At 45.5% G+C, this 14,440-nt stretch overlaps 1 protein-coding gene across 1 annotated transcript in view; it reads left to right on the forward strand.

Annotated features, from left to right (window-relative positions):
* Nucleotides 1-14,440, forward strand: part of LOC307134786 (laminin subunit alpha-2-like) — a gene marked incomplete at both ends in the record, with an annotated part of 100,668 nt that overhangs the window by 5,960 nt on the left and 80,268 nt on the right. Inside the window, one exon of the mRNA XM_079830783.1 lies at nucleotides 5,925-6,037. Within this exon, the coding sequence (XP_079686909.1) occupies nucleotides 5,925-6,037 (113 nt within the window). The remainder of the gene's footprint in view (nucleotides 1-5,924; nucleotides 6,038-14,440) is intronic.

A 14,440-nucleotide genomic window follows, 5' to 3' on the forward strand; every position in this document is an offset into this window, starting at 1 on the left:
TGAGCCACTACAGGCCATCAGAGCCAGCGGCAGAAGGACTGGCCGAGGAAAGGCTGCTCTCGCCGGGGTTAATGAGCGCTGAGAGCCGCTGATCGCCTGGATCTCACAACTCCACACACACAAGATCACTTTTTTTTTTTTAAATAGGCGCTCTCTTTATAAATAAACCACAGATTTGAGCTTTAAACAACTACATTCCCACCTGAAAAAGTCCTAACTACATTTTGTGAAACAATAGTAGTATTTTTAAATTATGCAGGGTTTCTCATCACGTCGCTTCATCATGTGACCGCAGCGAGCAGGCTCCTGATTGGTTAACGCGGCGCGAATTGACGCCAAAGTTCAGATTTTTCAACTTTTTTTCAAACGCGTGAATGCACAAAAAGCACCACTTTTTTGCTCAATTTGCGTCACTTGCGTGATCTGGACGTGCGAATGAGGCGGAATCGCGTCCTTTGTGCCGTGCGAAACGCGTCTATCGCGCCGCAGGACCTCCAGACGAGCGTCAACGCACCTTTCCATTGACTTAACATGGAAATCACTCGCACCAGACGCTCCATTTGTGTTCAGTGTGAACGCAGCATTAGACCATGCTGGCAAAAAGTTATCAAGCTGTTTGATAAACCCAACCTTCCTTAAATAATGCAAATAAATGTTGATTATTTTTGCCTATTTTAATGAAACCGATTCCTTGAGAAATTTCTTGGGCCATGCCGAGAACAATATCCTCAATTTTGACATATTTGCTCGAACTTGCAATCCACCACTTTGAATTTCTTTGAAATCCTACTTTTTCAAACTCCTCCTAGACCGTTGGTCTGATTTTCACCGAAATTGGCTCAGAACATCTTCAGACCATGCGGGCAAAAATATATCAAAAGCCTTTTGATAGACCAAAACGTTCTCGCGTAACACATCAACATACTTGTTGACATGATGCCAAGCTGATTCTAATGCTGCGTTCACACCAAATGCGACTTGAGCGTCTGGAGCGAGTGGTTTCCATGTTAAGTCAATGTAAAGACGCATTGACAGCGGCGCGATAGTCCCGTTTAGGACGCGGTTTCTCCTCATTCGCGAGAAAGGCGACTTGAGTGCCATGTTACGTGCGAGGGATTTTATTTGGTGCTTTTTGTGCACCGTCTGGAGTCACACATTCAATGTGGAGGAATGACTGATATTGGCAGTGAGCAGTCATATGGAGCTGTTTTGCTTCAAACGCTCGCGTGGATTCAAAATCTTCAAGCGTCCAACTAGATGCGATGGAAGCGAATTTGATGCTCAATTCGTGTTCGGTGTGAACGCAGCATAAGGCTGTAACACTGCAACCCTTTGGCATATTGACACCAAACTTTGTACAGTATATGTCATTGTCACCTCACACTGACCACATCATAGTAATTTGATAACCGCGCCACCTTTTGGTCAAAAGTGATGTGTTAATCATACTACAGTGATTTGTCTGTTTTTTCAGCCATTTTGTCTAAAATAATATAAAAACGTCTTTAATTACTCATCGTTGCTGTTTTTCGGATGCTCTTAGCCATAATTAATATAACTGCTGCTTGTAGCTGTGTTTTTATACATCATGGTAGTTTATGTAAAATGTAATAAAAAAAGTTGTGTCCAGAGGATGATTTTAATGACTGTATTACAATAATGAGAATCTAATGAAAATCATCATTGAGATGAATGAGAGCTACTAACAAACTCAAAAGATATGCAAGCAAATGACTCAATTTTCACTTTCGGCTCAACTACTTCTTTAATGGTCCACAGATTATTATTTTTTTCCCTTTGGTTTTGTGGTGAAATGTGAGCCAGACATGTCCTTTGTGAGATGCACCCTTCTGTCTTCCTGTCACCTTCATGAAAGCAGTTCTTTCAGGTGTTGGTGTCGTGGTTTCTGATGTGTACAAGCTGTCTGAAAGGTCTTAATAAAGCTTGAGTTGAGTTGATCCGTCACTGGAGGAACTGCTCCAGAGCTGTCAGTAATGAGTCAGACGCTCTAATCTGAGCTCTCTTCAAACACACAAGAGTCACCCACACACTCTCAGCCAGAGAGTGATTAATATAACATGTAATTAGAGAAAATTAGAGAAAGAGAGAGAGAGAGAGAGAGAGAGAGAGAGATGTGACTTAACCAGCGGGGGAGTTCTTTTAAATGAAACCTAGATCTCGCTCATAAATTAGAAAAGAATATATGCAGTCAAATAAATGATTAAGTGGACAACTTTAATCATCTTTGCCTGATTAAGGATCTGGCTGTAAAGAAAGATTGGAGTTTGTCTCATATAGTTCCCTTTCGACAGGCTCTGCGCTGAGATAAATGTGAGTATTTCAGCGCTTATAAAACTCATCCCTCATTAGAGCAGATAGCTTTATTTCAAAAGACGGTTTTATTCAGCCCCAGTCAGCTGGCGAAGGTAAAAGCCAGCAGAGACACGTTATTAAGTGCCATCGTGTCCTGTCGTGGTTTAATATGAGGTGTTATGCTGCTTTTCTAAAGGGCTCATGTCACGAGGAGTCAAATCTCTCTTGATCTCTTCAGATAAGAGCTCGATGAAAACACCATTTATTAGAATGACTTTAAATACAAATTCATATGATTATATCATATACAAATGTTTGATTATAAATATAGCCTACACAGACAGATTTTTGCCGTCATTATTAAGAGGATGGATCTGGTGTCGTCTTCTCTCTCTCTCTTTCTCTCTTCCGGTGTAGATTATTGTGATAAGTGCTCTTGCGTCAGCCGCCGTGATTTACTCGTGTTTATGTAGACCATGAAGCGGGGCTCTTTTTAGACCATCTATTTCATCTAAAAGACGGACGGGACGGCCCTGAACACAAGCAGGAGTGTGTTTGCATCAGTCAAATTCACACATACACCGATTAACAGCGACAACTTCAAGACATGATCACTTTGCTTGCTTTGAATGTCCTTAAAACAAGGCAAATAATATTATATAAGTAATATTTCAAGATGAACACTTAATGAACTATAGCAGCTTAGGTTTACTTGATAATCCATGCATAATTTTTTGGAGGAACAATCATGTTCAAATGTGAGTATCAAATTGCTACTCTAGCGTGTTTAGTACACTCTCAGAAAAAAGGTACAGTGGAGGTACAATTTTGTTCCTTGGGGAACAAAACGTATAACTGGTACTAGGTATGCAATTGGTCCTTAGGGTATAATTATACCATTGTTTTCCTCTAATTAGAGCAGGGGTAGGTTCAGTCCTAGAGAGCCGCTGTCCTGCAGACTTTGGCTCCAACCCTGAAAGACATCTATAGAAGCTCTTACTGAGAATTAACAGAGGTTTAGATGTTGATGTTTTATTGAAAATATGTGGTCGCCATTATGGGGATCAGTGTTTCATTTAGTTGGGCAGTTTGAGTCTTGGCTTTTTATGTGAGTTTGTGGTTTTTGTTACAGTGTTAACAAAACACATAATCTGTTCAAATCAAAAGAACCCATAAACAAAAATGTTTGATTAAACTCATCACTGACTAAAAATATTAATAAATAATATTCACCAAAAATACTTTCTTGCCACAGATCAGACATTCTGAATTTTGATTTTTAAATGCATTTTAGGGGAAAAAAAGTTTAGATGCACACAGATTTCAAGAATCAGCACAATGGTGACATACTCAATGCTGCAATGCATGCTGGGAGCCATGAGTTTTATACTGTTGTGGCTTAGGTAGGGTTGCTTAGTAGGGTTGCAGGACATCAGCTCTCTAGTACCGAACTTTCCTACCCCTGACTTAGAGGTACACAAATAAGGGTACCACCCCAGTACCTTAAAAGGTACAATTTTGTACTTTTTTTTTTTTGAGAGTGTAGAATCCATAAAGAATGAAAAAATCATTTCACCGTCTTGGTTAACTATAGACCCGATATAGTCCGGCTATGAGTATCCCACTTCTAGCCGAAACAACCTTGAGTTTGGTTACATGTCATTTTTGCCAAAATAACTTGTGTATCATGTAAGCAAAGTCAACAGTGATTACAAGGTGTTTGGTTTCATGTTCATGTTCTAGATGACTAGTCTATTCTTGGGCTATGGGTTAGACGGCTATTAAATTTTCACTGACAGCTCAAATTTAGCCTTGTTTTAGCCTAGACGTCAGGCCATGTTTGGACAGCAATTAGACGTCTTTTAAACGCAAAATTGCCTGCTGGGTAATCAGAAACCATGACAACAAGCAATGAACAAGAACTCAGTCAATGACTGTGACAAAGAAAACCATGAAACTAAACAGAACAATACAATGAAACTATTAAACTAAGATATGACAATAAAACTAAATATGACCGTGACATAATGTCCCTCCACTGGAAACACATCCTTGCACCAATGGGGAATGGGGATGGGATTGGAGGAACACATCTGACAGGGGATAGAGAGTGAGTCATGCCAGATCCAGGAAATCCTTCATGTGATCCTCAAGGGACCGTTCTCCTTGCTCTAGCAGGAGCAGATGGAGACCGTATATTCATGATCTTTCGTTTAAATCTCTGAGAAATTTCTGACAATATCCTTAACAGAATATCAGCATCTGCACCAAATTGCATGTTTTTGTTTTGGCCTCTGAATAAAACTGAGCAGTCTTTTCCTGCATATCTCACTATATCTGAGCTAGAGCTTTAATGCATTTGGCAGACGCTTTTATCCAAAGCGACTTAGTGCTCTTATTACAGGGACAATCCCCCTGGAGCAACATGGAGTAAAGTGCCTTGCTCAAGGACACACTGGTGGTGACCGCTGGGATCGAACCAGCAACCTTCTGCGTATCAGTTCCATGGTTTAACCCACTGGACCAACATCTCCGGTCTGCTGATTTTATTGGCCGAAATGAACCTGTCGCAGATATATCGGCATTTGCGTAAATGACGCAGATATGACACCAAAAAAAAAAAAAAAAAGCAACATTTTGAGGAAAAAGCTGAGAAATTCACGTTCATATCAACTCCATCCACTCCTCAAAGCTTCACAGTCCTGGGTCGACATTTCATACAATAACATTAGTTTCGATATATATGCTGTTTAACGTTTTCATTTTTCTTTCTTCTTTCCTGTAGCTCAAACAATAGAGCAATGGCGCTAGCAACGCCAAGGTCATGGGTTTGATTCCCAGGGAAAGCAAGAACTGACAAAATGTAAATGTGTGCCTTGAATGCAATGTAAGTCGCTTTGGATAAAAGCGTCTGCCAAATGCATAAATGTAAATCTAAATGTAATGTTGAAGATCGCATTATTATGCGTCTTTTTTATGAGATCGCTTGTTTCTGCTTCTTCTTTTCCTGTGTTTTGATCAGGACATTCTGCACTCATTCAGGAGATGAGTAATAGCGCCCCCTTACCGAATAACAGTGATAACACGGAAATCATCAATGGCAGGGAAGCGTTTTCTCATAAAAGACGAGATGATAAAAGTATCACTCACGGCTTTTGACTGAATAACTTTAATTAGGGTTAATCTATACAGTGAAGACTATGAAGTGATATTTGACATTTGATTACTATTTATGTACCTGAAAATGAAGAACTGTTTGTTCTGTTGTATTTATGTACAATGTATGTATATTATGTACATACTCTATTATCTATACAGTTCCAGTCAAAAGTTTGGACATCAATGGGAAAGTGTGTCCAAACCTTTGACTGGTTCTGTACTATAATATACACGTAAAGAATATCGGCAGATATATATCGGTATCAGAATAGTTGTACTCCCTAATATCGGTATCGGTCCCCAAAAACCCATATCGGCCTGGCTCTAATCTGAGCCATAAACAAAATACACATTTGCAAACTGGTTTTGACTGTCCTATAAATTCCAGATGAAAAGCCCATAAACAAAGATGAAGGTGTGGTCTCACACGACTGTGTTTTTCATGTGTGTAGAGCGGCATCCCATCGAGTATGCCATCGACGGCACTAACAGATGGTGGCAGAGCCCGAGCATCATGAACGGGATGGACTACCATTACGTCACTGTGACTCTGGACCTGCAGCAGGTAAACCACAACAACAGCTCCGTCACAGCCCTGACTCTCCAACAGCCAATCAGAACGGCTTCTCTAGCCATTGCATATAGCCACAGGTCATTTACATATTCAAATGCTTGATTGCTTTACAGCAGGATTGATTCTTATTGGCTGTCAACGTTTTTATTAATCGTCAGCTGGGGAAAAATGTTCTGAAAGTGATTCCAATGATGCTCACTATTCTCATAGAATTAGAATAATTATGAACTATTTCTCTGCCAGCGTTTCTTTTTTTTTTTGAGTCACCTCCAGTATTTGTGATCCTTTTCACAAACGTTTCATGGCATCCAGTTGTATGAATATCTCAATATGCAATATATCAAAAGAACAGAGCCTCTGCTTTTAAACAAAAAAAAAAAATCTGTTTTATTCTAGCTTCATTCATTCCTTTTTATCAACAATTGAATGTGTGCAAGTTTCATAAAAAAGCAACATTTCGAGCTGAGAAAATCACATTTTTGTCAAAGACTCCATCCAGATGGGATTCAGAGCGATGATCGAAACACAGATGGAGCCAATCGAGCCCTATACATTTAGATTTATATGCTGTTTAATGTTGATGATCGTATTATTTTACATATGCATATGATTGCATATGCTATCGCTTGTTTCTGCTTCTTCTTCCCCTGTGTTTTGATCAGGAGATTCTGTACTTTTTCAGGAGATGTGTAATAGCGCCCCCTACCGAATAACAGTGAAAACACGGAAAGCTGGACATTTCTGTCAATGGCACAGAAAGAGTTAAAACTTAAGAGTTATCGTTTTCATCTTTGTTGTGAACAAGCCTGCAACTTTTTAGCCTGAAACACAATTTAAAGATTGCGTTTCCTGTGGTGAAAATCAAGAGTTTAATGTTGTTTATGTGTCTATGTGATGTTTTTAATATGATTTCAGACAAACCATGTGCAAATTCATAAGTCAACACCATTGCTGAGTATTTCTGACGTCACAAACATGTAACCAATCACATCACAGGGGGCGGGGCTTAATCATTATCTATTCTCTAACTAATCGTGTATATTTAGCAATATATTTAGCAATATAGCGGTGAATTATGTATATGATGTGTATTATGATGTTATGATGAACTATATGCCTTTCTCCACTGACGGTCTGTGATGTTCAAAGCGTTTCTAAGGAAGGCAGACTGAGATGGCGAACATGCTAACATTAGCAACACATTATTAGTTTGATAATGTAGTCTAATCATATTAATCAGCGTTATGTGTCTGACGCTGTAGAGAGCGATACCATTGTGCAGAGTTTACTACAGTAAAGTTGAGCGAGATTCTCTGAGCTGGTGTGAGTGAGGGGAGGCGGGGCTCATTTGCATATTCATGAGTCTGTGCATACTAAATGAAGTAGGGGTGTCGAGTTACATTCAAGCTATTTTAAGGCATGATGTTTAAATGTTTAAAAAATAAAAACATTTAAATGTTATTTTAGTGATCAAAGATGAGTTTTAAGGGATACAATTACTGACTACAGGGGGACTTTAAAGATGAATAGGCTTTTTAAAAATATTTAGGCATTTATATAATGTTTTTAAAGGTATAGTTGAAAATTCTGTCATAATTGCATTTTATTCCCACCTGTTTGACTTTCCTCCTATTGTTTTAAGAATCATATCTTATGTATTTTCATGTAAATACAATGTTAGAGACACAAAACCATAACAAACGGTCTATGCAAATGTACTATAGATTACAGTCCAGTTATGAAATATTGTTCATTTATAATTTCCTTATCTTTTGTTATTTTTAATGCTAATCAGGAATGAAATGTCCCTTGCTTTTTCGTGAGGCGCTGCAGTCTTGAAAAGCGTCTCTATTCACTCACTCGGCCCCTCTGTACTTCTCCTCCCGCTCGTGTGTGTGTGTGTGTGTGTGTACAGAAGCAGTGGCAGGTTAACTCTGGCAGAACAGTGAAATGCAGTGGAGTTGAATGACTTGCAGTAGTGTGTGGGCTGAATGCTCCCATCAGCCCTTATTAGACGCTGATCTGAGGCCAGCGTGAGCACTGCCGCCCAGCCGCAGGAAATTACACAAACACCTACAGACACGCAATTAATGCAGTCAACAGATGACACCGGGTGCAGGGCGGGCAGAATGAGAAGCGACGTGCAAATTAATAGATGGGAGGAAAAATGATATGAAAAAATAGCAGCACAGAGAGTAATGAAATGAGCTTGTAGCATGATTATGTTAGATAGGTTGATATATGCACCGTTTTTACTGTAGGTTTCACCAAATAAATGCAGACTTTCAAAAACAAAACATTTCTGGATCCACTTTATATAAGGTGACTTAACTACTATGTGCTAACATTTTAATTAATAATTTGGTGATACAATGCACTTATTGTGTACATACATGTTTTTACATTGTACTTACATTTTACCACCACTAACCCTAACCCTAACCTGTCCCTAACTTTACCCTTAAACTTACTCATTACCAACACACCTGTCCATAACCCTACCCTTAAACTGACCCACACCACCCCACCTGTCCCTAACTCTACCCTTAAACTGACCCACACCACCACACCTGTCCCTAACTCTACCCTTAAACTGACCCACACCACCACACCTGTCCCTAACTCTACCCTTAAACTGACCCACACCACCACACCTGTCCATAACCCTACCCTTAAACTGACCCACACCACCCCACCTGTCCCTAACTCTACCCTTAAACTGACCCACACCACCACACCTGTCCCTAACTCTACCCTTAAACTGACCCACACCACCACACCTGTCCCTAACCCTACCCTTAAACTGACCCACACCACCACACCTGTCCCTAACTCTACCCTTAAACTGACCCACACCACCCCACCTGTCCCTAACCCTACCCTTAAACTGACCCACACCACCACACCTGTCCCTAACCCTACCCTTAAACTGACCCACACCACCACACCTGTCCCTAACCCTACCCTTAAACTGACCCACACCACCCCACCTGTCCCTAACCCTACCCTTAAACTGACCCACACCACCCCACCTGTCCCTAACCCTACCCTTAAACTGACCCACACCACCACACCTGTCCCTAACCCTACCCTTAAACTGACCCACACCACCACACCTGTCCCTAACCCTACCCTTAAACTGACCCATACCACCACACCTGTCCCTAACTCTACCCTTAAACTGACCCACACCACCACACCTGTCCCTAACCCTACCCTTAAACTGACCCACACCAACACACCTGTCCCTAACCCTACCCTTAAACTGACCCACACCACCACACCTGTCCCTAACCCTACCCTTAAACTGACCCACACCACCACACCTGTCCCTAACCCTACCCTTAAACTGACCCACACCACCACACCTGTCCCTAACTCTACCCTTAAACTGACCCACACCACCACACCTGTCCCTAACTCTACCCTTAAACTGACCCACACCACCACACCTGTCCCTAACCCTACCCTTAAACTGACCCACACCACCACACCTGTCCCTAACTCTACCCTTAAACTGACCCACACCACCACACCTGTCCCTAACCCTACCCTTAAACTGACCCACACCACCACACCTGTCCCTAACCCTACCCTTAAACTGACCCACACCACCACACCTGTCCCTAACCCTACCCTTAAACTGACCCACACCACCACACCTGTCCCTAACCCTACCCTTAAACTGACCCACACCACCACACCTGTCCCTAACTCTACCCTTAAACTGACCCACACCACCACACCTGTCCCTAACTCTACCCTTAAACTGACCCACACCACCACACCTGTCCCTAACCCTACCCTTAAACTGACCCACACCACCCCACCTGTCCCTAACCCTACCCTTAAACTGACCCACACCACCCCACCTGTCCCTAACCCTACCCTTAAACTGACCCACACCACCACACCTGTCCCTAACCCTACCCTTAAACTGACCCATACCACCACACCTGACCCTAACCCTACCCTTAAACTGACCCACACCACCACACCTGTCCCTAACCCTACCCTTAAACTGACCCACACCACCCCACCTGTCCCTAACCCTACCCTTAAACTGACCCACACCACCACACCTGTCCCTAACCCTACCCTTAAACTGACCCATACCACCACACCTGACCCTAACCCTACCCTTAAACTGACCCACACCACCACACCTGACCCTAACCCTACCCTTAAACTGACCCACACCACCACACCTGTCCCTAACCCTACCCTTAAACTGACCCATACCACCACACCTGACCCTAACCCTACCCTTAAACTGACCCACACCACCACACCTGACCCTAACCCTACCCTTAAACTGACCCACACCACCACACCTGACCCTAACCCTACCCTTAAACTGACCCACACCACCCCACCTGTCCCTAACCCTACCCTTAAACTGACCCACACCACCCCACCTGTCCCTAACCCTACCCTTAAACTGACCCACACCACCACACCTGTCCCTAACTCTACCCTTAAACTGACCCATACCACCACACCTGTCCCTAACCCTACCCTTAAACTGACCCACACCACCCCATCTGTCCCTAACTCTACCCTTAAACTGACCCACACCACCACCCCTGTCTCTAACCCTACCCTTAAACTGACCCACACCACCACACCTGTCCCTAACCCTACCCTTAAACTGACCCACACCACCACACCTGTCCCTAACCCTACCCTTAAACTGACCCACACCACCACACCTGTCCCTAACTCTACCCTTAAACTTACCCACACCACCACCCCTGTCTCTAACCCTACCCTTAAACTGACCCACACCACCACACCTGTCCCTAACCCTACCCTTAAACTGACCCACACCACCACACCTGACCCTAACCCTACCCTTAAACTGACCCACACCACCACACCTGACCCTAACCCTACCCTTAAACTGACCCACACCACCCCACCTGTCCCTAACCCTACCCTTAAACTGACCCACACCACCCCACCTGTCCCTAACCCTACCCTTAAACTGACCCACACCACCACACCTGTCCCTAACTCTACCCTTAAACTGACCCACACCACCACACCTGTCCCTAACCCTACCCTTAAACTGACCCACACCACCACACCTGTCCCTAACCCTACCCTTAAACTGACCCATACCACCACACCTGACCCTAACCCTACCCTTAAACTGACCCACACCACCACACCTGTCCCTAACCCTACCCTTAAACTGACCCACACCAACACACCTGTCCCTAACCCTACCCTTAAACTGACCCACACCACCACACCTGTCCCTAACCCTACCCTTACACTGACCCACACCACCCCACCTGTCCCTAACCCTACCCTTAAACTGACCCACACCACCACACCTGTCCCTAACCCTACCCTTAAACTGACCCACACCACCACACCTGTCCCTAACCCTACCCTTAAACTGACCCACACCACCACACCTGTCCCTAACCCTACCCTTAAACTGACCCACACCACCACACCTGTTCCTAACCCTACCCTTAAACTGACCCACACCACCACACCGGTCCCTAACCCTACCCTTAAACTGACCCACACCACCCCACCTGTCCCTAACTCTACCCTTAAACTGACCCACACCACCACACCTGTCCCTAACCCTACCCTTAAACTGACCCACACCACCCCACCTGTCCCTAACCCTACCCTTAAACTGACCCACACCACCCCACCTGTCCCTAACCCTACCCTTAAACTGACCCACACCACCACACCTGTTCCTAACCCTACCCTTAAACTGACCCACACCACCACACCTGTCCCTAACCCTACCCTTAAACTGACCCACACCACCACACCTGTCCCTAACCCTACCCTTAAACTGACCCACACCACCCCACCTGTCCCTAACCCTACCCTTAAACTGACCCACACCACCCCACCTGTCCCTAACCCTACCCTTAAACTGACCCACACCACCACACCTGTCCCTAACCCTACCCTTAAACTGACCCACACCACCACACCTGTTCCTAACCCTACCCTTAAACTGACCCACACCACCACACCGGTCCCTAACCCTACCCTTAAACTGACCCACACCACCCCACCTGTCCCTAACTCTACCCTTAAACTGACCCACACCACCACACCTGTCCCTAACCCTACCCTTAAACTGACCCACACCACCCCACCTGTCCCTAACCCTACCCTTAAACTGACCCACACCACCACACCTGTCCCTAACCCTACCCTTAAACTGACCCACACCACCACACCTGTTCCTAACCCTACCCTTAAACTGACCCACACCACCACACCTGTCCCTAACCCTACCCTTAAACTGACCCACACCACCCCACCTGTCCCTAACCCTACCCTTAAACTGACCCACACCACCCCACCTGTCCCTAACCCTACCCTTAAACTGACCCACACCACCACACCTGTCCCTAACCCTACCCTTAAACTGACCCACACCACCCCACCTGTCCCTAACCCTACCCTTAAACTGACCCACACCACCCCACCTGTCCCTAACCCTACCCTTAAACTGACCCACACCACCACACCTGTCCCTAACTCTACCCTTAAACTGACCCACACCACCACACCTGTCCCTAACCCTACCCTTAAACTGACCCACACCACCCCACCTGTCCCTAACCCTACCCTTAAACTGACCCACACCACCCCACCTGTCCCTAACTCTACCCTTAAACTGACCCACACCACCCCACCTGTCCCTAACCCTACCCTTAAACTGACCCACACCACCCCACCTGTCCCTAACTCTACCCTTAAACTGACCCACACCACCACACCTGTCCCTAACCCTACCCTTAAACTGACCCACACCACCACACCTGTCCCTAACCCTACCCTTAAACTGACCCACACCACCCCACCTGTCCCTAACTCTACCCTTAAACTGACCCACACCTCCACACCTGTCCCTAACCCTACCCTTAAACTGACCCACACCACCACACCTGTCCCTAACCCTACCCTTAAACTGACCCACACCACCACACCTGTCCCTAACCCTACCCTTAAACTGACCCACACCACCACACCTGTCCCTAACCCTACCCTTAAACTGACCCACACCACCACACCTGTCCCAAACCCTACCCTTAAACTGACCCACGCCACCACACCTGTCCCTAACCCTACCCTTAAACTGACCCACGCCACCACACCTGTCCCTAACCCTACCCTTAAACTGACCCACGCCACCCCACCTGTCCCTAACTCTACCCTTAAACTGACCCACACCACCACACCTGTCCCTAACTCTACCCTTAAACTGACCCACACCACCACACCTGTCCCTAACCCTACCCTTAAACTGACCCACACCACCACACCTGTCCCTAACCCTACCCTTAAACTGACCCACACCACCACACCTGTCCCTAACCCTACCCTTAAACTGACCCACGCCACCACACCTGTCCCAAACCCTACCCTTAAACTGACCCACGCCACCACACCTGTCCCTAACCCTACCCTTAAACTGACCCACGCCACCACACCTGTCCCTAACCCTGCCCTTAAACTGACCCACGCCACCACACCTGTCCCAAACCCTACCCTTAAACTGACCCACACCACCACACCTGTCCCAAACCCTACCCTTAAACTGACCCACACCACCACACCTGTCCCTAACCCTACCCTTAAACTGACCCACACCACCACACCTGTCCCTAACCCTACCCTTAAACTGACCCACACCACCACACCTGTCCCTAACCCTACCCTTAAACTGACCCACACCACCACACCTGTCCCTAACCCTACCCTTAAACTGACCCACACCACCACACCTGTCCCAAACCCTACCCTTAAACTGACCCACACCACCACACCTGTCCCTAACCCTACCCTTAAACTGACCCACACCACCACACCTGACCCTAACCCTACCCTTAAACTGACCCACACCACCACACCTGTCCCTAACCCTACCCTTAAACTGACCCACACCACCACACCTGTCCCAAACCCTACCCTTAAACTGACCCACACCACCACACCTGTCCCTAACCCTACCCTTAAACTGACCCACACCACCACACCTGTCCCAAACCCTACCCTTAAACTGACCCACACCACCACACCTGTCCCAAACCCTACCCTTAAACTGACCCACACCACCACACCTGTCCCTAACCCTACCCTTAAACTGACCCACACCACCACACCTGTCCCTAACCCTACCCTTAAACTGACCCACACCACCACACCTGTCCCTAACCCTACCCTTAAACTGACCCACACCACCACACCTGTCCCTAACCCTACCCTTAAACTGACCCACACCACCACACCTGTCCCAAACCCTACCCTTAAACTGACCCACACCACCACACCTGTCCCTAACCCTACCCTTAAACTGACCCACACCACCACACCTGACCCTAACCCTACCCTTAAACTGAC

Source organism: Gobio gobio, assembly GCF_949357685.1.
Source record: "Gobio gobio genome assembly, chromosome: 12".
NCBI lineage: Eukaryota > Metazoa > Chordata > Actinopteri > Cypriniformes > Gobionidae > Gobio > Gobio gobio.